Source organism: Vipera ursinii, assembly GCF_947247035.1.
Source record: "Vipera ursinii genome assembly, chromosome: Z".
Taxonomy (NCBI): domain Eukaryota; kingdom Metazoa; phylum Chordata; class Lepidosauria; order Squamata; family Viperidae; genus Vipera; species Vipera ursinii.
This window is the reverse complement of record NC_139517.1, coordinates 56,969,389-56,993,942: the sequence shown is the minus strand read 5'-3', so window position 1 is coordinate 56,993,942 and position 24,554 is coordinate 56,969,389. Positions and strand designations below refer to the sequence as shown.

At 42.9% G+C, this 24,554-nt stretch overlaps 1 protein-coding gene across 1 annotated transcript in view; it reads right to left on the bottom strand.

The window, feature by feature from the left end:
* DDC (dopa decarboxylase) overlaps positions 1–24,554 on the bottom strand; it is a 185,545-nt gene that overhangs the window by 123,953 nt on the left and 37,038 nt on the right. The window contains exon 6 of the mRNA XM_083377131.1: positions 7,234–7,377. Coding sequence (XP_083233257.1) covers positions 7,234–7,377 — 144 coding nt within the window. The remainder of the gene's footprint in view (positions 1–7,233; positions 7,378–24,554) is intronic.

Here is a 24,554-nt window from a genome sequence, read left to right as displayed (position 1 = left end):
ATCCGCCCATGCTTGTGGAGACCATCGATGGTCGAGTGCTCCTGTCCGGGCCTATCACGGCCGCCACGCAACCCGTGTGTATGGCCATCAGTACCCATGTGGAGGCCATTCAGTTTTACGTCACTTCGGATCTGCACTTCCCCGTGGTCTTGGGACTGGCGTGGCTCCGGGCGCATGATCCACAGATCTATTGGTCTCAGAACTTGGTCACCTTCCCAAGTTTGCAGTGCGTGGACCACACCCGCCATATCTGTGCCGGCCAGGTGGAGGGTTCCCCAGGGGTTTCCTTGCCTCCCGAACTGTCCGACTTTGCTGACGTGTTCAGCGAGTCAGAGGCGGACCAATTACCCCCGCACAGGCCCTACGACTGCTCCATTGACCTAGTCCCTGATGCGCCTCTCCCAGTGGGGCGTTTGTACTCCATGTCGGAGCCCGAGTTGGCTGCATTGCGGGACTTCCTGACAAAGAATTTGGCTCGCGGTTTCATCCGGCCCTCGTCCTCGCCAGTGTCTGCGCCCGTGCTCTTCGTCAAAAAGAAGTCGGGCGAGTTACGGCTTTGCTGTGACTACCGGAAACTCAACGCCATCACGGTGCGTAACCGCTACCCGCTGCCCCTCATCCCCGAGCTCTTGGACCGACTCCGGGAGGCTAAGATCTTCACGAAACTGGACCTGCGTGGAGCTTACAACCTCGTCAGGGTTCGGCCGGGTGATGAGTGGAAGACGGCGTTTGGTACTCGCTATGGACATTTCGAGTACACGGTGATGCCGTTTGGCCTGACCAACGCCCCCGCTGTGTTTCAGCATTTTATGAACGATATCTTTCGGGATCTGTTGGACCAGTTTGTCGTGATTTACCTGGACGACATCCTGATTTACTCCCCGTCGCGTGAAGCGCATCATCAGCACCTCCGTCAGGTCCTGCAGCGCCTCCGGGAACATCGGCTGTTTGCCAAGTTGGAGAAGTGCCAGTTCTACCAGGTGACCATCGATTTCCTGGGTCACCGCATTTCTCCTGAGGGCATCGCCATGGAGCCGAGTAAAGTCGAGTCGTTGCAGAGTTGGCAACCCCCGCGTCGCATGAAGGACGTTCAGCGACTCCTTGGATTTGCCAACTACTATCGGACATTCATCCCTGGCTTTGCTGCCTTGACAGCCCCCCTCACCCGGCTCCTGCAGAAGAAGACTCGGTTCCAGTGGAACGCCCCCGAACAACAGGCGTTCCAGGCTTTGAAGGACGCCTTCATGAAGGAGCCCATCTTGAAACATCCCGACCCGCAACGGCCGTTTGTCGTGGAGGCGGACGCCTCCGACATTGCCATTGGGGCCGTGTTACTCCAGGCAACGACGCCCAGCGGTACCCTTTTCCCTTGCGCGTATCACTCTCGGAAATTGAACCCCTCGGAGCGCAACTATACCATCTGGGAGAAGGAGCTGCTGGCCATCAAGGCGGCGTTCGAGGCTTGGAGGCATCATCTGGAGGGGGCGCGGCATCAGATCGAGGTCCGGACGGACCACAAGAATCTGGAAAGCCTGCAGACCGCTCGGAATTTGAATCAACGCCAGATCCGGTGGTCCCTCTTCTTTGCGAGGTTTGACTTCCGGGTGCGGTACATACCAAGCGGGCACAACCAGAGAGCGGATGCTCTGTCCAGAAAGCCTGAATACACCCGAGCGGAAGACAAGCTTCCGCCCAGGACAGTGATCCCCGTCGAGTCTTTTGCTGCGGTGCGGGAGCCGGTGGATATACGGGCTCGGATCCGGGAGGCGCAGCAGCAGGAGGCGTGGGTGGCTCAGCGGAAGGAAGAGGTGGGGCCAGATTCGCCTTGGTCGGTCGCGGATGGACTCCTGTATTATCGTGACCGGCTCTATGTTCCAGGAGGGCCACTCAGGGGACTCGTCCTCAGCCAATGTCATGATAACCCGGCTGCGGGGCATTTTGGCCTGTTCAAGACTCTGAACCTGGTCTCCCGTACTTTCTGGTGGCCCCGAGTCCGACACGATGTCCAGTCTTATGTCACCTCCTGCGTCCCATGCAGGCAGGCCAAGTCAGTGACAGGGGCCCCGCCTGGTTTACTGCAGCCTTTGCCAACGCCCAAGAGACCCTGGGGGGCTGTGTCCATGGACTTTCTGACGGATCTACCCCCATCCTCTGGCTTCACGACAGTGTTTGTGGTGGTGGACATGTTGACCAAGATGGCGCACTTCATCCCCTGTCGCGGCTTACCGTCAGCTCGCGCCACTAGTCGCATGTTCATCCAACAGGTGTTCCGGCTGCACGGCCTTCCCGATAGGGTCGTCTCCGATAGGGGGGCCCAGTTTACAGCCCGCTTTTGGCAGGAGTTGATGCGGGCGTTGGACATTAAGGTTTGCCTCTCGTCCGCGCATCATCCTCAGACCGACGGGGGTACCGAGCAGGTCATCGGCATCTTAGAGCAGTATCTGCGCTGCTATGTTAACCTGCAGCAGGACAATTGGGTAGACTATTTGGCCATAGCCGAGTTTGCCTTTAATAACTCGCAACACACCTCCACGCAGATGACACCGTTCTTGGCCAACGTGGGTTATCACCCCAGGTTTTTCCCCCTTTCTCCCGTGGACTCACCGGAGCCGGCAGCGAATGAATTCATGGCGGAGTTACAGGCGATCCATCGGTTGGTGCGACGGCAGCTGGAGAAGGCCAAGGCCGACTACAAGAGGTTCGCCGATCGGTCGAGAAGGGATACGCCTCCACTATCGGTGGGGGATCGGGTCTGGCTGTCCACCAGGAACCTACCATCCACTCGGCCGGCGAGGAAGCTGGACCACCGTTACCTTGGACCGTTCCCAGTCGAGGCCGTCATCAATCCGGTCGCCTATCGTTTAACTCTGCCACGTTCCCTGCGCGTGCACCCCGTCTTCCATCGGTCCTTGTTGGTCCCCGAACAACCGGCCTGTCCACTTCGCCAAGCAGAACCTTCCCCATCAGGAACTCGTGATGGAGGCAGCACCCCCGAGTACGAGGTCGCCAGCATCAGGGATTCCCGCTGGCTGAAAGGTCGCTTCCAGTACCTGATCGAGTGGAAAGGGTACGGGCCGGAGGACTTCACATGGGAAGACGCGACCGCCGTTCATGCCCCTGCATTGGTGACTGCGTTTCACGAACAGTTCCCATCCCGACCGCATCCGGATCGGCAGACCCGGGGGAAGGGCCCTGCGGTGCGGGATAGTGTTGTGACTCAGGGCCAGCCTGTGGGTCCGACAGCCGGGTCCGATGTATCGGAGGACTCAGATGAGGGGGAGGAGGGAGACGAACCGGCTGATGATGGTTTGGAGGCTTTGCAGAGTCCTCAGCCGGGGACCTCTTCTCAGCTGCGTGAGCCCGAGAGTGCGGAGGATGATGACCCACAGCTGGCCCTGTTCAAGGACGCCCGACGCAGGAGGCAGTCGAGCAGGAACAAACAAAGAAAGGCTATGGGACTCCTCGGGAGGAGGCACAGGGAGACCACGCCCTGAGCTCTCTATAAAAGGAGTGTTTGGGGAGGGGCTGGTTGCTGAAAGCAACTTTTCCGCTTGAGAAGACAAGCTCTTGTGTTTTTGTTAACTGCGTAATTAAATCTTGGCAGATGCCTTTTAGCCTTGGAAGCTCTCCAGTCTCTTCTTCCTAAATAGGGGTTTGCCTTTACAAGGCCAGAAGAGGGCTGGTTCAGAACAATCAGCAACAAGTTAGTTTAACTCATTTGTTGCTGTGACTGAAGATGTAATTAAAAGTTCCTTGGGGAAACTATAGATAGGGCTGATCCTGTGTCCAGTTCCATGTTGCATGGAACTCCCTGAAGCTTGACCTTCAGCCTAAGCTTCTCTTTAAGGGGCGATGAGCACCCATTCTGAACACGCTCTTTCGGCTGGAGCAATAGCTGACTATGTGTTGCCCTGGGGCCCCGGTATCTTTCCTGAATACTACTACTTGTGGTATGTTCCACTGGTGACTTCTGCAGACAGTGGCAATGTGTCCTTACTTGCCACATGCCCGGCATGATGCTGTGCAGAATCTGCACTCCGAGCATCTATGTCAGACTCCACAGCCCGCACATCGAGTGAAGGGAACTGCCTTCTCAAATGGCCACTGGTTCCTCTCTGGTTGCTTCTGAAGCGAATCAACCTCAAGGCCCATGTCAGAGTCTTCTGTTCTTTTGGCATCCTCATGGTGGAGTTTCTGGGCTGGGAATGTTCTTGCAGGGCCATAAGGCCATGACGGCTCCTCCGGTGGCTTCATCAGCCATCACCTCCTTCAGGGCATCTTGGAATGTGAGAGTCTCTTTTGCAAATAACTTCTGTTAGAGATCTCAATTCTTCAACCAATCAGTCTCTCAGTCTTTCTTGAAAATCAGCAAAGTTGGTGGCTATGAACTTGGCATAGGGTGGCTATGAACTCAGCAGCAGACTCTCCTGGCTGCTGCTCCCACTGCTCAAATGCATGCCACCAAGCGATTATGGAGAGTTTTGGCTCAAAATGGTCCTTGAGCTTCTTCTTAAGATCTGCATAGGTGACCAACTCGAGTGTAGCTGGAGTGACTAGGTTTTTAGATATATTGAATGTCACCTGGCTACACATACACAGAAGCATTGCAGCCTTCAACCTGTGTTCACTAACTTGGTTAGCACAGAGATAATTCTTGACGTGGGAGATGTAAGAACTCCACCTCTCGGGATGCGCCACATCGAATTCCACCAATTTGCCGACCTTGGCTGACCTTTTCTTCATCCTTGCAATGCCTTGTGCTGCTGTGCTGGCCCAAGGATGGATCCTCAGGGCATGGTGGTCTCCAGCGTGGCTTGCTGGCAGACCAAGGGGGGGGAACATAGTTCCTGCCAGTCTCAAGTGCTGGTCTCATCCCCTAGTGACGTCTGGCTTCTTCTTAAGCAGCACATCCCACCTTCATCACCACTGTTAAGTTCTCAGTTTGGTGAAACATTGACAAGGCAGAATAATGAATCAGCAACACGTTTATTCAGTAACAACAGAAACAGCCCCAACTGCTGTTTAGCTTCTATTTATCCAGTCTGCTGCTAGTCAGCAGCCATGGAGTTTAAATGGTAATTCCCTGCCTAAAATGCAAAGTAACAACTCTAGAGACAAGCTGTCTGGAGTTTAACCGTAACGGCTGTTAACTGTTGCACACCGTTTATAAGCCACTTATCTCAATACATAACAGCCCTCAATGAAACAACCTACATGGAAAGAAGGATTGAGTAGAGAACCTCAAGTTTTGTCTTGAGCCAAGTGCTCTTCAACATCTTCATAAATGATCGAAATGAGGGGATAGAAGAGGAGCTTATCAGACTTGTGGATGACAGCAAGTTGAGGAAAATACCCAACACTTTAGAAGATAGAATCAGGATTCAGAAGGATTAGAGCAATGGGACCTCTTCAGTAAGATGCAGTTCAGTGATAAGAAAATTAAGGTCCTGCATTTAGCAGGAAAAAACAAATGTACAGGTATAGAATAAGTGGTAGCTAGCTCAACAGTAGTAATGTGAGAGGAATATAGGTGTCCTAGAGGACTACCATTTAAATATGAGCTAGCAGTGTGCTACAGCTGCCAACCCCCCCCCCCAAAACCAATGCAGTCCTAGACTGATTCAAAAGAAGGAGAGCATCAAGGCAACACAAAGCAATAGTATTGCTTTACACCTCACTAGTGAGACCATATTTGGAATACAGTTCTGGTCGCCATTATACAAAAATGATGTTGAGACACTGGAAAGTTGCAGAGGAGAATATAAAAGATGATAAGAGAGCTGGAGACTCTCGATGAACAATTATAAGGGAACTAGGTATGTATAGCCTAAGGAAGAAAAGGATTAGGAATGACATGATAACTGTCTTCCAATACTTGAGGGGAAGTCACAGAGATGATCGGATTGATTTATTCTCCAAAGTACTTGAGGGCAGGACAAGAAGCAATGGGTGGAAACTTGTTAAAGAGAGAGTCTGAAACTAAAAAAAAATCATGACAGTGAGAACAATTTTGAGAACAGCTTTCTTGAGTGAGAGAACAGCTTGCCATCCAAAGTTGGGGATGCTCCATTGCTGGAGGTTTTCCAGAAAAGATTGGACATTCATTTGTCTGGTATAGTATAAAAACTGCTTGGGCAGTAGGTTGTACTACAGGACCCCCAATATTTCTTCCAGCTGTACAATGATTCTATATAGAAATATTATTCAATAAAAATAATTCCACAGAAAAAAACCAATAACCTCAATCACATTATAAGACATTAAAAAAATTGCATGCATGTGTTTGCTAGTGTATTTTATTACTCAAAGTGTGTCTTTCTCTTAAACCAGATGGAAAAAGTCAAGTCTTAAGTGCTCTTCTGAAATTCAGGAGAGAAGACATCAGAAGGGAAATGTCCATATAGAGTAAGGTCTAAAGCAAGATGGAAGCATTGGAAAAAATGACCATTTCTTAGCTCCTTCTGTCATCCTCAGTTAGACAGGATTTAGAGGGAGTTGACTTTCTTCAATTTAATCAGATAGATATATTAATATAGGAGAAAGTGGTCTCAGAAATAACTAGGTCTGGAGCCCTATAAGGCTTTAAAAATGGCAAAAGCACTTTGAATTTTATCTGGAGTACCAATGTAGCTTCTAAAGTAGTATGTTCACCTAAATATAGTAGAAACACCCATGAGCTGCATTTTGTATCAGTTGTAATTAAAAGATAAGCCCAACTAATAAGAAAATAAATATATATTGGACTATTAGTTTTTGAACTAGCTATTTTCTTTTTGCTTTGGGACTAATTATCTGCATCAATTATTGTAAATAGCTTCAGGTTTAAATGGATGAGAAATCTGAAAACTATAGGAGCTTTGGCCAGACTGAGAAGTTAAAAACATTCTAGAAAAGGCAGTAATAAACTAAATTTATATTGCCAAAAGCAGTGCTTTTTTTGTAAAAGAAAAAGGAGCCGGAACTCACACGTGTCATACAACCCACCTTGCCTACCCTACAAGGTTCCATCCAAAAAAGGTGCTGGAACTCCGTTCTGAGCGTTCTATGACAAAAAAAGCCCTGGCCAAAAGTATCCATATCAATGAAATTTCCAAAGAGAGTTCAGTATAGATGTTATGACTGAACTTATAACTATGATTTAAAACATAAACCAGCAGATTAATTAATAAATGGTAATCTTATTTGTAAGCTTATTCCAAAGATAATAACAAAAATTGAGATATTAGTACTCACAAAGAATGGGATAAGACCGGCAGCTTTATCTGCATCTATAACTTTTCTTAGAGTTGACCCACGTACAGAAAATGAGTCATCTGTGGGAACTTGTTTAATTTTCACTCCCGCAATCAAGACATCCTTTTCAACCGATGAATGAGCCTGCATTAAGTGAAATAAAGTTTATCCTAAAATTTAAATTTTATATCAATAATGTGCTCAGATTTTACAATTACTAGATGATATAAGCAAATCTTGCTAATTTAAATGAAAAATAATAAACAGCAACAAATATCATATCCAATCCTGTATTTTTGTTATTTGGTGACTATAATGTTACTTATGCCTACCTTTACCAAATGTAATATAAAATAAATTTTACTCTATTAGACCATTCAATAAATTTAAACAATATAAAGTACAGTACAATTAATGAGCTACAAGTTCTAGTAAATCGTACTCCTTATGTTTGAAATATCTGAATTTATATGTATGTTTTTATATGAGCACAAAAGTGTTACTATTAATTATTGATATACTATTAATTATTGACATTTCGAGTAATGTAATGTGTTACCTTTTAAAGAATACTCATCTGGTGTTCTACAGCTGTAAAATACTGAGTTTATGTCCCTTTCTAGGTACATTTCTTTTAGAACATAAATATACTGCTTCAGTCTATTATCCATAAAATATAAGCATAATTCTGGTGAAGACATATCACTTAATGAGAAGGAAATAAAATGCTAGGAAATTCAGTGTTAGATTTGAAATATAATTTTAAAATTCAATTTATCATAGTATTATTGTAAAATAGGAATAGGAAAGTAGAATCCTATGGATAAAGCTGAGTACTAAAATCTTCTCTGCTTGTAATATCATGACTCTTGATCCAAAAAAAGGCATGCTTATTACACATTGGGAGTAAAGCACTATATATAAAAATATTGAAACAAAGTATAGGAAATATGATGCATACAATTAGTGCAAAAACAAGTATGTGAACTTAGATATTTATATTTCTTTAAGGGTCCTACCCTTAGCTAGGGAGTTCCAGAAAAACATCTACTTCTGCTTCATTGACTATGCTAAAGCCTTTGATTGTGTGGATCATAACAAACTGTGGCAAGTTCTTAAAGAGATGGGAGTACCAGACCATCTTATTGGGCTCTTGAGAAACCTATATGCGGGTCAAGAAGCAACAGTGAGAACTGGACACGGAACCACTGATTGGTTCAAAATTGGGAAAGGAGTCCGGCAAGGCTGTATACTGTCGCCCTGCCTATTTAACTTATATGCAGAGCACATCATGAGAAAGGCAGGGCTAGATGAATCAAAAGTTGGAATTAAGATTGCCGGAAGAAATATCAACAACCTAAGATACGCAGATGATACCACTCTAATGGCAGAAAGTGAAGAAGAACTAAAGAGTCTCTTGTTGCAGGTGAAGAAGGAGAGTGCAAAACTTGGGTTGAAACTTAACATTAAGAAAACCAAGATCATGGCATCTGGCCCTCTCAATTCCTGGCAAATAGATGGGGAAGAAATGGAGGTAGTGACAGATTTTATTTTCCTGGGCTCCAAGATCACTGCAGATGGGGACTGTAGCCAAGAAATTAAAAGATGCTTGCTCCTGGGGAGGAAAGCCATGGCAAATCTAGACAGCACACTAAAAAGCAGAGACATCACCCTGTCAACAAAAGTGCGTATAGTCAAGGCTATGATCTTTCCAGTTGCAATGTATGGTAGTGAAAGTTGGACCAGGCTGAGCACCAAAGAATTGAGGCCTTTGAACTGTGGTGCTGGAGAAGACTCCTGCGAGTCCCTTGGACTGCAAGGCGATCAAACCGGTCAGTCCTAGAGGAGATCAATCCTGACTGCTCTTTAGAAGGCCAGATCCTGAAGCTAAAACTCAAGTACTTTGGCCACCTAATGAGAAGGAAGGACTCCCTGGAGAAGAGCCTAATGCTGGGGAAGATCGAGGGCAATAGAAGAAGGGGACGACAGAGAATGAGGTGGCTGGATGGAGTCACTGAAGCAGTAGGCGTGAGCTTAAATGGACTCCAGAAGATGGTAGAGGACAGGAAGGCCTGGAGGAATGTTGTCCATAGGGTCGCGATGGGTCGGACACGACTTCGCAGCTAACAACAACAAGGGTCCTACCTAAAATGAATTATTATTGTTGTTGTCCTAAAAAAAACTTTGGTGGAAAAGAGGATGAAACAGATGCTTGAATTCTTTGACATTTGTTCCGTGAACTTGCTTCCTTGTCAGATCTCATTTTTCTCCTTAGTTTGTTTTGCCTCCTCTCTAACCCATCTTGCTTCATGGACCACTTTAAAAGGTCAAAAATATCTTACAGAAAATTTTTGTACAGACAAAAAAAGAATCGTTGCATAGTTTTATATGCATTTTTGCAGATGATTTTCCCCTGTAGGTTTTTTTGGGGAGGGTGGGGGGAGAAAGCTGTAAATGTATAAATATGATGCCATTCTCCATTATGTTCAGAAATTATAATTTTAATTAAACTGAATTTACAATGCAAACTAATTTGTTAACATACTTGGATACTACAATGAAAGTTCAAGGATACTAAAAAAATAAGAAAAAAGCTTGAATAAATACACTATTTTTGTAATTTTGAGCAGTAGAGCTTATTTTCTCAAAGTCATTACTTCATAAATACTTGAGATTTTCAAGCAAAAATATATACATTAGAAAGAGTAATTTTTTTATTCATTATAATGAATTTCAGAAATAGTTATTTACCTATTACTCATGCATCCCCAGTCATCCTCCCTTGCAGCAACTCCCCCGTACTACAGGAGTAACATAGCCCTGATTTTGGGTTCATTTTTAAAATTAATCCATTTGAGGTAAGTTGATTCAAAAATTGTTGTCCTTTCATGCACTACTTCACCCAACTGAAGTTTGCAAACAGACCAACATGAAAGTTATAGTAGCAAACAGACCAACATGAAAGTTATAATAGTATACAGACAAAGACCTTCCACTCAATTTTTTGCTATAATTTTTGTAATATTTCTGAGATTTCTTCAGCTTTTATATTCAGAACTTTGTAGGTGACCTTCATTGATTTTTAGGGAATGTAATAAAGTAAAATTCACTGGGCTCTATCTAACAAAATAAAATAAAGAATAAAGAAAAGTAAAGTTTTATACTTAGGCAAGAAAAACAACATGTACAGGAACAGAGTAGATGAAACTTGGCTCAGTAGCTGTATCTGTGAGAGGGATCTTGGAATCCTAGTAGTAGACAATCACTGAAATATAAACCAACAGTATGTGGCAGCAACCGAAAAAGCCAATCAAATCCTAGGCTGCATTAACAGAAAGATAGAATCAAGATCATATGAAGTGTTAATACTGCTTTATAAGGCCTTGGTAAGACCACACTTAGAATACTGCATCCAGTTTAGGTCATCACAATATAAAAAAAGATGTTGAGACTCTGGAAAGAGTGCAGAGAAGAACAACAAAGATGATTAGGGGTTTGGAGGCAAAAACATATGAAGAACATTTGCAGGAAATGAGTATGCCTATTCTAGGGGGGAAAAGGACTATGGGTCACATGATAGCAGTGTTCAAATATTTGAGGGGCTGTCACAAAAAAGAGGGGATAAATCTATTTTCCAAAACACCAGAAGGTAAGATAAGAAGCAATTCATGGAAACTAATCAAGGAGAGAAGCAATCTAGAACTAAGGAAAAATTTCCTGACAGAACTGTGGGAGGACAGCAACCTCCCCCAAAAAGGAAATATTTTGTGGGATATTGAATAATGAAAAATCTTAGGCAAAGACAGCCCCAAGTCTCCCTCCCTCAAGCAGAAATTAGGTAGAGGCCAGCTTTTAGAAATGCAGATGTGATAATTCTATTCAGAAAAGTTGGAGCCAGGAAGCTTGGAGCTGATGAGATTAGAAAGGTGAAGACCTCTAAAATCTACATCCTCCACCCAAACTCTAAGGACAGGACACATGACCTTTAGGACATAATAGGATTAACCACCAATACCAAAAAGGACATGCTCAAAAGCTCATGCATCAGGAACAGGAAACAACCTCAAATATAAAAGCCCAAGAAGGTATAAAAACCCACCACTCTCAGCTACTTGTGGTCAGCTGCTACAGAGCTTCATGTTTTGTGGGTTCTGCTCTTCAATAAACTACAACCTTCTTTCTAAAGCAGTCTCCATTTTGTTTATTCCTGGCTTGGAATGGACCCTGATGAAGATTTTTCTTTCAATAATTTGGTATCCAGGATGGGACTTCAAGCTAACCTCTCCAGTGGACTGACCCTGAATAAGCCCTAATTTGCCAGCAGCAGACCCCTTGTGTCTGTGAATGGGTTTCCCAGGTCCTGCCCATGTGGAGTGAAGGTAGTAAAGGGAGTTTTGAGTTTGAGCTCAAGGGCTGGTTTGGAAAGAAGGTGAGTACCTCTACATTTTAACTTTAAAGCCCAGGGGAGTGAGGAACATGTTTGTATTTCTGTGTGTATGAATTAGAAGACCCTTTTCCCAATCACAGTTGGATCTTGTTTCCTTTGGCCTCTCCTAACTGCCAAAAGATCTGTTCAACTAGCAGACTCTGGAAAGCATTAGGGTTTGGCCAGAGTGCAGAACCTTTTGTTAGGGAAAAGGGAGAGGCTGTGTGAAAATGGAATGGAAAAGTGAATTGGAGAATTGGATTTGGGCACCAGCTGGCAAAGTCCTGTAAGAAGAGCCAGGTTATAGGAGGTGCCCATACTACTGCAAAAAGCAGAGATCCCCCCAGACCCCTTCTGGTCTTAAAACTGAGAGGCCGTTGTAGGAAGTGCCTGCACCTGCTTGTTGGGGGCAGCAGGTCTTCCCAGACCCCTTTTTGGTCCAAAAACTGAAAGGCAGTGTGTTCTTTAGTTAGGAGGTTCTTGTACTCTGTAAGGGAACCAGAGTCCTCCTGGACACTTTTTTTGTCCAAAAACTGATAGCGGGGCAGCAGGGTTAGTGTTATTAAGAGTGGCTGGGATGTGCCGCTGAAAAGGACCTGACTAAGCTGATTGAACCCTACATCATAAGGGAAACATGGGAAGCTGTAGTTTGAGGGTCAGCTTAGATCCCCTATTGGAGATTTGCTTGAGACGTGGGATGAGAGGTGAGTGCCCGTCCTAGCCTGTATGAAAAGGAAGCAAGCAAGAGAAATTTGGGAAGAATGGGCTTTGCTCAGGGCTTTGCTGGGAAACCAATTTGGCTAAATAAAGGTACTTAAAAGGAAAAGGAAATTAAAATATAAGAATAGCGATCTCTCTCTCTCTCTCTCTCTCTCTCTCTCACTCTCTCTCTCTCTCCCTCCCTCTCTCTCTTTATGCAATCATGTAATATGTTTAAGATTTGTGCCTTCCCTAATTTGAGCTAACTAAGATTTATGGTGGGAATGACCAGAATGTGTAAAACTAAGAGTTCTGTTTCCCTTTTCTGTTCCCTTTCCTTTATGTTTGGGTGTGTGTCAAGGTCTTTGGGTGTCCTCGAGGTAAATGTTAACTGTTGGGTGTCTCTAATCCCTAGAGACAAAAATTGTAAAATTCTGCTAGAAATTCTGCTTAAAATAAGCCTCCAAAAAGAAAAATACTTTCACCTTAGCTTTTCTAGCCAACAAAATAGGGTGAAGAGTAATGTGTTCTTTCTCTCTCTCTCTCTCTTTCTCTCTCTCTCTCTCTCTCTCTCTCTGTCTGTCTGCTTTTAAGAAACAGCCCCAAGTTATCAGCCCAATGTTTAAGTTCATTTACAGAAAAAAATCATTCTTGCATTTACTGTATGTATTTAAGTGGGTTTCATCTGTCAATTTAACATCTGCAGTGTTAATCTTAATGCCTTTTCAAACTCTGCCTGCAAGCTACCTCCCTCCCCATTCCACTTCTCCATTCCTTATCCTCTGTTCTCCATACCTTTGTCTGATCAGCAAGGCCTCTCCTGGGAGACTCACCCAGAAAAGGGGGGGGGAGGACCTTGTTCTCATGTCTTTCAGCCCTGCACAGATGATTCAGCAACCTTTGGAAGCAGAGCACACTGACCCAGATTCTGCCTCGAGAGGAGACCCTCTATTCAATTGGGTTTGGATCCAGCCATCCAATATAAAGTCACCATGCAACCAGAATGGAACAGATCTTCTCAAGCCATACATCTAGTGGGAGTCCTAGGGCTCACTATGTGCAATTTAATAGCCTGACTGGCACACTGGCTAACTCAATTGGATATCACAAACCTGGATGCACTAAACTAAGAGCTAAGGCAGGAAGCAACCCTTGAAAATGGATGGCCAGTGGTTATGTACTGAGGCAAACCATGGCTGTGAAGAATTTTGGAGGAATGTGCAAACCTGACTGGAAAGCTCAAAGTGGCATCAAACATCTAGAATAATTGGCACAGAATATTGGACACTATAAATTTCTTGTCTACCTAACAGACCTTTTGCCCTGACTTTTAGACTTTATAGGTTGGAAACTCCCCCTTTTGGAAACCACTGCAGGGATCTTTTTATGCTGCCTCTATTAGTGCCTTCCCCTTTTTCCATTAACAGTTTAAAAGCTTGTTTATCAAGTCTCCCTGACCAGATAATTTTTTTTAAATTTTGTGCCAGTAAAAGTGTGTCCTCCACACTTATATGGCACAAAGGGGGGATTGTGGGAGGACAGCAAACACACACACACGCACACACACACACACACAAGAAAGAAATATTTTGGGGAATATTAAAAAGCAGAATATTATATTTCCCCAAAGGAATAATGAAACATTTTAGACAAAGAAAGCCCCAAGCCTCCCTCCCCCAGGCAGAAACTAGGCAGAGGCCAGCTTTTAGAAATGCAGATGTGATAATACTATTCAGAAAGGTTGGAGCCAGGAAGCTTGGAGCTGATGAGATTAGAAGGACAAAGACCTCTAAAATCTACATCCCCCACCCAAATTCTAAGGACAGGAAACATGAACTTTAGGACATAATAGGATTAACCACCAATACCAAAAAGGACATGCTCAAAACCTCAGGTCAAAGTTCATGCACCAGGAACAGGAAAGAACCTCATATACAAAAGCCCATGAAGGTATAAAAACCCACCATTCCCAGCTACATGTGGTCAGCTGCTATAGAGCCTCATGTCTTGTGGTTCTGCTCTTCAATAAACTACAACCTTCTTTCTAAAGCAGTCTCCATTTTGTTTATTCCTGGCTTAAACTGGACCCTGATGAAGATTTTTTCTTTCAACAGAACAATAAACCAATGGAACAGCTTGCCTTCAGAAGTTGTGGGTGCTCCATAATTGAAGGGTTTTAAAAAGAGACTGTCTGAAATGGTATAGGGCAGGGGTCCACAACCTATGGGCTGCGGTCCTCTACTGCAGTCTCTCAGCCAGTGGGCCACAGAAATGGCTGGTCCATATGAGAATGCATGCACACACACTCCCCCCCATTTGTGCTAGTACCCATGGCCCCATTTGCACATGTGCATGGGTGCATGTGGGGCTGCTAGTGCTGTGTGTGTGTGTGTGGCCCATTTGCACATGCACAAATGGGGCCACTAGCATCAGGTGGGTTTTGTAGCCCATTTGCACATGCGCAAATGTAGCCGCTAGCACCAGGTGAGTATGCACAGCCCATTTGAGCATGTGCTAGTGCAGCACTGGCATGAACGGTGCCATTTGCATGCATGTGCGCCAGTTTGGAAGGTGCTTTCCTTTCCTCTGGGCTGGAGAGGTTGGAGACCTCTAGTATGGGGTCTCCTGCTTGGACTAGAAGACCTCCAAAGTCCTTTCCAACTCTGTTATTATGTTAACATGTAGATTATATTAAAAAAATCTGAGGTAGAAAACATTTAAAAAATGCTTATTATGATCCACCTAAGTCAGAAGTCCCCTTCATGGATTACTGCCTTGTTGTGGCGAAGGAGCTTGCGTAATTCAATGAAGCTATGAGCTATGCTGTGCAGGGCCACCCAAGATGGACAGGTCATAGCAGAGAGTTCTGACAAAACGTGATCCACTGGAGAAGGAAATGGCAACCCACTCCAGTATCTTTGCCATGAAAACCCTATTGACAGTTCCAAAAGGCAAAACGATATGACGCTGGAAGATGAGTCCCTCAGGTCGGAAGGCATCCAATATGCTACTGGTGAAGAGCAGAGGGCTAGTACTAGTAGCGCCAGAAAGAATGAAGCGACTGGGCCAAAGCCGAAAGGACGCTCAGCTGTGGATGTGTCTGGTGGTGAAAGGAAAGTCCGATGCTGTAAAGATTTTTTTCTCCATAAGAACCTGGAATGTAAGATCCATGAATCAAGGAAAGCTGGACGTGGTCAAACAAGAGATGACAAGACTGAACATTGACATCTTAGGTATCAGCGAACTAAAATGGACAGGAATGGGTGAATTTAATTCAGATGACCATCAGGTATACTACTGCGGCCAATAATCCCTCAGAAGAAATGGAGTAGCCTTCATAGTCAATAAAAGAGTAGGAAAATCAATACTGGGATACAATCCTCAAAATGACAGAATGATCTCAGTTCAAATCCAAGGCAAACCATTCAATATCAAAGTAGTCCAAGTCTATGCCCCAACCACCGGTGCTGAAGAGGATGAAATTAACCGGTTCTATGAAGCCCTACAGCACCTTATAGAACTAACACCAAAAAATGATGTTCTTATCACCATGGGGGATTGGAATGCTAAAGTAGGAAGCCAAAAGATAACCTGAATAACAGGCAAGTTTGGCCTTGGAGTACAAAGTGAAGCAGGGCACAGGCTGATAGAATTTTGTCAAGAGAATACGATGGTCATAGCAAACACTCTTTTCCAACAACCCAAGAGATGGCTTTACACATGGACATCACCAGACGGTCAACGCAGAAATCAGATTGACTATATGCTCTGCAGCCAAAGATGGAGAAACTCTATACAGTCAGTAAAAACAAGACCAGGAGCTGACTGTGGCTCAGACCATGAGCTTCTTGTTGCAAAGTTTAGGCTTAAATTAAAGAAAGTAGGGAAAAGCGCTAGGCCAGTCAGGTATGAATTAAATGATATCCCTGTTGAATATACAGTAGAGGTGACAAATAGATTTAAGGAATTAGATCTGATAGACAGAGTGCCTGAAGAACTATGGACAGAGGTTTGCAACATTGTACAACAGGTAGCAACCAAAACCATCCCAAAGAAAAAGAAATGCAAGAAAGCAAAATGGCTGTCTGAGGAAGCTTTGCAAATAGCTGAGGAAAGGAGGGAAGCGAAAGGCAAGGGAGAAAAAGATATGCCCAATTAAATGCAGAATTCCAAAGAATAGCTGGAAGAGATAAGAATGCCTTCTTAAATGAACAATGCAAAGAAATAGAAGAAAACAATAGAATAGGGAGGACCAGAGATCTTTTCAAGAAAATTGGAGAGATGAAAGGAACGTTTCATGCAAAAATGGGCATGATAAAGGACCAAAATGGCAGGGACCTAACAGAGGCAGAAGAGATTAAGAAGAGGTGGCAAAATTACACAGAAGAACTATACAAGAATGAGCTTAACATCCCTGATAATCACAATGAGGTGGTCTCTGACCTCGAGCCAGACATCCTAGAATGTGAAGTGAAGTGGGCCTTAGAAAAGCTGAGCAACAACAAAGCTAGTGGAGGTGACAGTATTCCAGCTGAGCTATTCAAAATCTTAAAAGACGATGCAGTAAAAGTGCTACACTCAATTTGCCAGCAAATTTGGAAAACTCAACAGTGGACATAGGATTGGAAAAGATCAGTTTACATTCCAATTCCAAAGAAAGGCAGTTCCAAAGAATGTTCAAACTATCGCACCATTGCACTCATTTCACATGCTAGTAAAGTTATGCTTAAAATCCTACAAGCTAGACTCCAGCAGTATGTGGATCGAGAACTACCAGAAGTACAGGCAGGATTTCGAAGAGGCAAAGGAACTAGAGATCATATTGCTAACATACACTGGATCATGGAGAAAGCTAGGGAGTTCCAGAAAAACATCTACTTCTGTTTCATTGACTATGCTAAAGCGTTTGATTGTGTGGATCATAACAAACTGTGGCAAGTTCTTAAAGAGATGGGCGTACCAGACCATCTTATTTGTCTCTTGAGAAACCTATATGTGCGTCAAGAAGCAACAGTGAGAACTGGAGATGGAACCACTGATTGGTTCAAAATTGGGAAAGGAGTCCAGCAAGGCTGTATACTGTCGCCTTGCCTATTTAACTTATATGCAGAGCACATCATGAGAAAGGAAGGGCTAGATGAATCAAAAGTTGGAATTAAGATTGCCGGAAGAAACATCAACAACCTACAGTAAGATATGCAGATGATACCACTCTAATGGCAGAAAGTGAAGAGGAACTAAAGAGCCTCTTGTTGCGGGTGAAGAAGGAGAGTGCAAAACTTGGGTTGAAACTAAACATTAAGAAAACCAAGATCATGGCATCTGGCCCTCTCAATTCCTTGCAAATAGATGGGGAAGAAATGGAGGTAGTGACAGATTTTATTTTCCTGGGCTCCAAGATCACTGCAGATGGGGACTGTAGCTAAGAAATCAAAAGACGCTTGCTCCTTGGGAGGAAAGCCATGGCAAATCTAGACAGCACACTAAAAAGCAGAGACATCATCCTGTCAACAAAAGTGTGTATAGTCAAGGCTATGGTCTTCCCAGTTGCAATGTATGGCAGTGAAAGTTGGACCATAAGAAAGGCTGAGCGCCAAAGAATTGAAGCCTTTGAACTCTGGTGTTGGAGAAGACTCCTGTGAGTCCCTTGGACTGCAAGGTGATCAAACCGGTCAGTCCTAGAAGAGATCAACCCTGACTGCTCTTTAGAAGGCCAGATCCTGAAGCTAAAACTCAAATACTTTGGCCACCTAATGAGAAGGAAGGACTCACTGGAGAAGAGCCTAATGCTGGGAAAGATTGAGGGCACTAGAAGAAGGGGACGACAGAGAATGAGGTGGCTGGATGGAGTCACTGAAGCAGTAGGCGTGAGCTTAAATGGACTCCAGAAGGTGGTAGAGGACAGGAAGGCCTGGAGGAACGTTGTCCATAGGGTCGCAATGGGTCGGACACGACTTCGCAACTAACAACAACAAAGTCAGAAGTCCCCAACCTATTTGGCACCAGGGACCAGTTCCATGGAAAGCGTTTTTTCCACAGACTAGAGGGTGTGTGATTTTGTCTGCTGCCTAGATCCCATGGATGGGGCTTTGCTTGTTTGTGCGGACTGGTTGCTGGCATGCCGTGGCCCGGTAGTGGTCCATGGACCAAGAGTTTGGGATCCCTGATCTAAATCATTGAATAATTAGAATATCAGAGTTGGAAGGGCCCATAATGGTCTACTAGTCCAATTGCCTGCTTGAGTAGGAGACCTTATACCATATATCCATATTCAGAATCTGGTTAAGATTCAACTTCAGATGAAAAGCAGTTGAATTTATCTAATACTGTGGTATTAGCTGGTGCAAATAAAGGGATTTCAAAATATTGAAGAAAGCAGTCTTGGACATATAAATACTAAACTGTCATTTTTGCCAGAAAAATATACATATGTTGGATTTATACAGAATGTTGTTAAAATCTTTTGTTTTTAAGCTCCAAGCTTTTGGAACCCTTCTGGCTTCAGGGCTAATCATGGCACAGATGATTAATACTTAGGAGAAGCTAGTGCTAATGCAGAAATTACATTTTCTCTACACATTAACACAGTTCTATCTCAAATGAGGAATTACGTGAATGGGTATATGCTCCTGAGTCAAAGAAATTAAAATGGGAATTAAATGAAAGCATTTTGCATGCAACTAGACTAACCTTTGTGCACTTACTCCTACAGATGCATTGGCCCCATAATTCTTAGAATTTTCAGTCAGCTGAAGACGTTCCCAGGAGAATTTAGCAATCAATATCCTCCATCCTTGACTTAGAGTGCCAAATGCCTTAGGTTTCTTCAAGAACTAACATAGAGCAGACAAAGACAGGAATACCTGGGATCTTTTCTTTAATGTATTTGTTTCTATCTTTCCACTTTAAAAAAATAAATCAAGTTCCAAGAATACTGCAAAAACAGTAAAAGCTAGTTAGTAGAATAAAAATACAGCAAAAATATCAATCTGCTATAGTGCCTTTAAAGCTAGAAAGTCCAACAGGCATTAGCTCCCAAAAGCATGATGAAAATTGGCCCCACTCCCATAGGCAAAGTAGGAAAAGGCAATCCAAAATCTTGGCTGCCAAGCTGGCTGCCAACACCAGGGAAATCCATCCTCGTGTTTGCTCCTCTACCTTCCAAGTGGCAGGAGTGCAAAGCATCCCTTCCTCATTTAATACATGGTCAGCATGTATTCTAGATAAAGAGCAACTCTATGTATTGACAACCAATCCAACATTCCAAGAACAGGTATAATTTATCTTAAAGCATCTCTTCCCCATCAGTAGCCATGCTGAATTAGATGATGTTTCAAGACATCTTCAAAGACATATCCAAGTGCAGCATATCATGATAATCCAGTCTAGAATTAATCAGGGTAATTATGATCAGGACTCTCTATTCACTGTGGATGCATTAGCCAAAGCTGGGAAAAGCCTACTATAACCACTGAATCCACATGTTGAATAAGGAAATGAAGCCCCAGATCATGAAGTGAACCTGTTCCTTCAAGGGGAGGTTAACCTTATCTAAAGCACATATTAAAGTATGTGCCATGGATCGGCACTGGGCCACAGCATGCCAGAAACCAGTCCACGCAAACAAACAAAGCCCATCCATGGGATGCCTGTAGTACATGAAACCACACCACCTCCAGTCTGCAGAAAAACCTTTCTCCACAGAACTGGTCCCTGGTGCTCAAAAAGTTGGGGACCACTGTATTAGAGCAAGCAATGAACCAAATAATTTCTAGATAAATAGGTAAGTTTGTCCAGCTGAGATTCAGTCTGAACTTGTTTCATCCCATCCAGTCCCTAACAGGTCTGAGACCCTGGGTGAAGACATTCAAAGCATCTTTATTTTAAGCACAGTTGGGTAACATAAACATATTATGCTACTTTCCTATAAACTCATCATGACCTTTCATGTAGATATTGAAAAATATGGGGCAGAAAAGTGGACAGTGTCAGATCCCCAAAGAAATGCATTACTATTCAGGCATCCAGTTTTGCACAGTAGCACAAGTAGCCAAGGGATCGTGGGGCTCTGCACCCTATGGCTGATTCTTCTCTGTTTGGGGACCCTAAATGGGCCAAAAATCACCCCAAAGAGGTGGCAAAGAAGGAAGGAAGCCCCACCAACTGTGGAGAGATGGCAGTCAATCCAGTCATTCAGGGAAATCCCTCCAGAAACCAGCAGAAGAAAGGCTAGCATCACTCCAGAGTCTAGCCCAAGCTACAAGCAGCTGAAGCCAAAAAGCACTAAGTTAAGGTTGATTGTATACAATGTGCTTGGAACTGGGTAAGAATACCAGTTCTCTCTCTTCTACTTGATTGATTTAAAAACAAAAAACAAAAAAACCAAGATGTAAAATCCTCCAAAAGTGAGACGAGGGGGACTTTTGCTCCACCCTCCCACAGACAGAAGTGGCAAATTAAATTTTCATGGGGGACAGGAATATACTGAAATGAAATGAATATAAAATTTAAATCTGGATAAGTGTGAAATTTGTGGAATTAGTTAAAATTTTCTTGGCAAAAGATTATTGATGAAAAGAAAGAGCAATTGCCTGCTTTGAAAACTGAAAAATAAACTGGTGCTGACATCTAGTGGTGGATGAAAATATATAATTATGGCTGCTCTAAACACAGGAACTAGCAAACCCAGGAAAAGATAACTTGGTATTGTGACTTTCAACATTTAAGTAAACAAAAAACAGCTATAATAAAGAAAAGTGAAAAGAAAAGTTACAAAGTGAGAACTATAAAACTTAGAAAAAATAGACCTTCCTAGATTATAAATATTTATTGAATTATGACTTTAAAGCTTGCAGAAAAACTTTCATTTTTGGCTATCATGGAACATCAGGGATGTGCAGAAAAAAAATATATCAAGAAAAAAAATATTTTTCAGGAGGAAATGTATGCTATGTTACAACTAATACAAATGACAATGACTCCAAACCATGAGGAAATTAAAAATAACTTTGAAAATTTAAATGAACACATATTCAACTTAACTTCACAACAAAAAATCTCAAAAAATAAAAAAGAGAGTGATCAAGTAAAGCAGATAAGTGAACATAAACCAGTGGAAACAGATTTAAAGATGGAATTCAACAATGGAAGAAACTATTATTTAACCCAGGCAGAAAAAAACTTGCAGGAAATATTGGGCATGGAAAAGACAACTTATACTTCAAGATTGCAAAATAAGTTTAAGGACAAGAAAAATGATTTGACAAAGTGGATTACAAAGCTGTCAGAAGAGCTACGAGAACTTGAGAAACCAAAAATAAGAGAAACTAAGAGAAGAAAGAAAAAGATTTTCAAGGAATATGAAGGGGCGAAACATTCCCACAAAAACACCATACTAGACTCGTTTGTTGTACCTACAACAATATCTACAAAACTATGGGAAGACCTTTTGGTCCCATGGAGCATAATGACTAAGAAAAATATTTGGCAAAAAAAGTTAAAGTTAGAACTAAGAAATTAGATGATGGGATTTATCAGATAGAATATTTAAAGATTAAGCACTTGTTTGAATATGGTTAAAGAAATAAAATTTTGGATATAAGTGAATTTTAGTTTAAGAGGGTTAGGTTCCTCAAGTAACATAGTATTCTTTTGTTTATGATATGAGAAATATAAAAATGTTGGGATGATTTATATGAGGAAAATGTTTTAGATAATTAGGTGTAATGGATTTTGAGAAAATTTCAATTAATAAGAATGTTTTGAATAGTTCTAAAAGATTAGCTGTGGATTTATTAGATGGAATACTTAAAGATTAAATATTGGTTTGAATATGCTTAAAAAGAATAAAAAAATTTTTGGACATAAATGTATTTTAGCTTAAGAGAGACATGTTTTTTAAGTAGTATATTATTTCCTTCTTTTTTCTTCTCTTTTTTGTTTTTGTGTTAAGATATGAGAAATGTAAAACTGTTGGGATGGCTTGTATGAGGAAAAAGACTTAAATATTTAAATGTAATTAACTCTAAGAAAATATTAATGGGTAAAATGTTTTTGAACATTGTGGGGAAAATAAATTTAAATAAGAACTTTAACAACAAGATCTATGATAAGGTGATTAAGATGATGAATTATAAAACAAGCTTCATATTAATGTGGTTGTTACTTGTAGAAATACTAGAAAAATGTTTATATTCAATTGTTATCTATTAAAATACTAAGAAATGCACTGATTTAAGACTGTTAAAAGAGAATATTATTGGAAGAAGAGAACATCAAGGAAAGCTACTATGTGGAGTATGGAATTATAGAAACTAATTGTTATTGCTTGTTTATAAATATAAACTCAGATAACATGCTGTTTACCAAATATTAATGGTGATTATGTTAAAAAAATATTAATAAAATATATTTTTAAAAAGATATGTATTACTATTCTTTCTAGCCTATACATGCTTCTGTAACCATTTTTTGAGGTCTGCCATTCTATTGGGAGGGGGATTCTGATATGGGAATATACAATATGCTTTGCTTTGCACATGCCACATTGCCCTTCCTCCAGAAGAAGGTATGCACCGGAATATCATCCCCTTATCTGGAAGATGGTTTGTGCCTAGAGCTGGAGGGAAATGAAACCAAAAGAGACTCTGAAGAGCACGCCAAAGGAGCAAGCTACCATAACAATATACCACCTGTGGATTGGCTGATTCAGGAATAATGAATACTGCTTTTGACATATTGCTTATGTGGACTAATTGCTCAGACCTCACTGTGATTCCTTGCTATCACTAGCTACTAATAAAAGTTCCTTTTCAGACAATGCCTGGTTCAAGAGTTCTGCTTTATTGGGAGACCTAGTTAAGGTAGGTCCTTACATAAAGCAAGGTCTGCATATTGCCCAACCTGGAGAGGCAGCTGCCGTACCAAGGTGGGTTGCAACCAACATGTCCCTTCCTGCCAGTGAAATGGAAGAGGCTGAAACAGAGATCTGGAGTGAAGCTATTATGTAGGCAGACCTCAAGGAAGGCACTTTCAGGGACCTGGAAGAAGCAGGATGATCTACAGAGAGCGATTGAGTTAGGTGGTTGCTTGGGGTCGGAAAAAAGGAAGACTGGGAAGGAAGGGCTCAGAAAGTAACCATCACCTGAGGCAGTGTCAAGAAAAAGGCAAAAAAGAAAAATCTGGAGCCTACTCCCAAGGAAGGGAAAGCAGATCCCAAAACAGAGCTGGTGGAAGCAGTCCTGGAATATGTAAGGCAGTTCTTTGAGGAGCTAAAACTGCAGGGACACCCAGGATGAGAAAGCTGATAGAGTGGAGCCAGTTGCAACCACAGCAGCAGCGCCAGCTTCCCCCGCCTCCTGTGGCAGCACCCAGCGAGCACACCCTGCCTAAAGACCCAGAGAGGGGCTGCCCCAGCCCTTGGAGGTGAAGCTGATGGAAGTCGAAGCTTGATGGAAATCCCCAGTGATTGGGGTTCCTCCTTGCCCAGGTCTTCACCTACATGGGAGGATGCTGCCAATGGACAAGGAGAAGGTCAAGATAGTCACCCTGGCACTGGAGGATAGTTCAGCTGACTGATGGTGACCCTGTACAACTGCAATGCCCCCAAGCTGAGGGATTTCAACTGATTTATGGCAGCCCTCTGACATTGGTTCAAAGACTGCCCTGCAGACCAGAAAGCCCATGACCGCATCAAAATTGTGAAGCAAGGGCAATCACTGTAACTGAATATACAGAGGAATTCTGAAAGCTGACCAGTTACCTAAACTGGCCAGAATACATCCTGGTAAGTTCTTTCTCAGGATGGGCTCAATGAAACCTGTACAAAGGCCTGTGTGGTAAGGGGAGCCCCAGGGTGATTGTACAATTGGTGCCTCTTGGCAGAAGAGATGAAAATAGATCAACACAAGTATCAGCATCAGGTGAGACTAGGAAATAAGCCACAGCCAGAGAGGAGAGGAGAAGGAGCAAGAAGCCCACAGCCACAACCCCACTCTACTGCCTTCTTCAAATGCAGAAAAGAAGGTCACCATAGCAATCAGCTATTTGAACTTGCCGGCCTGGACTAAGGGACTGGGATTTTAGATTTTACATTTTACATTTTACATTTTAGAACATGTTTTATTGTTTAGGGCTACTTGGTTTAATTTATTTCAATTTTTGTATATTATGTGTTGTATATAGTGTTTTAATTGCC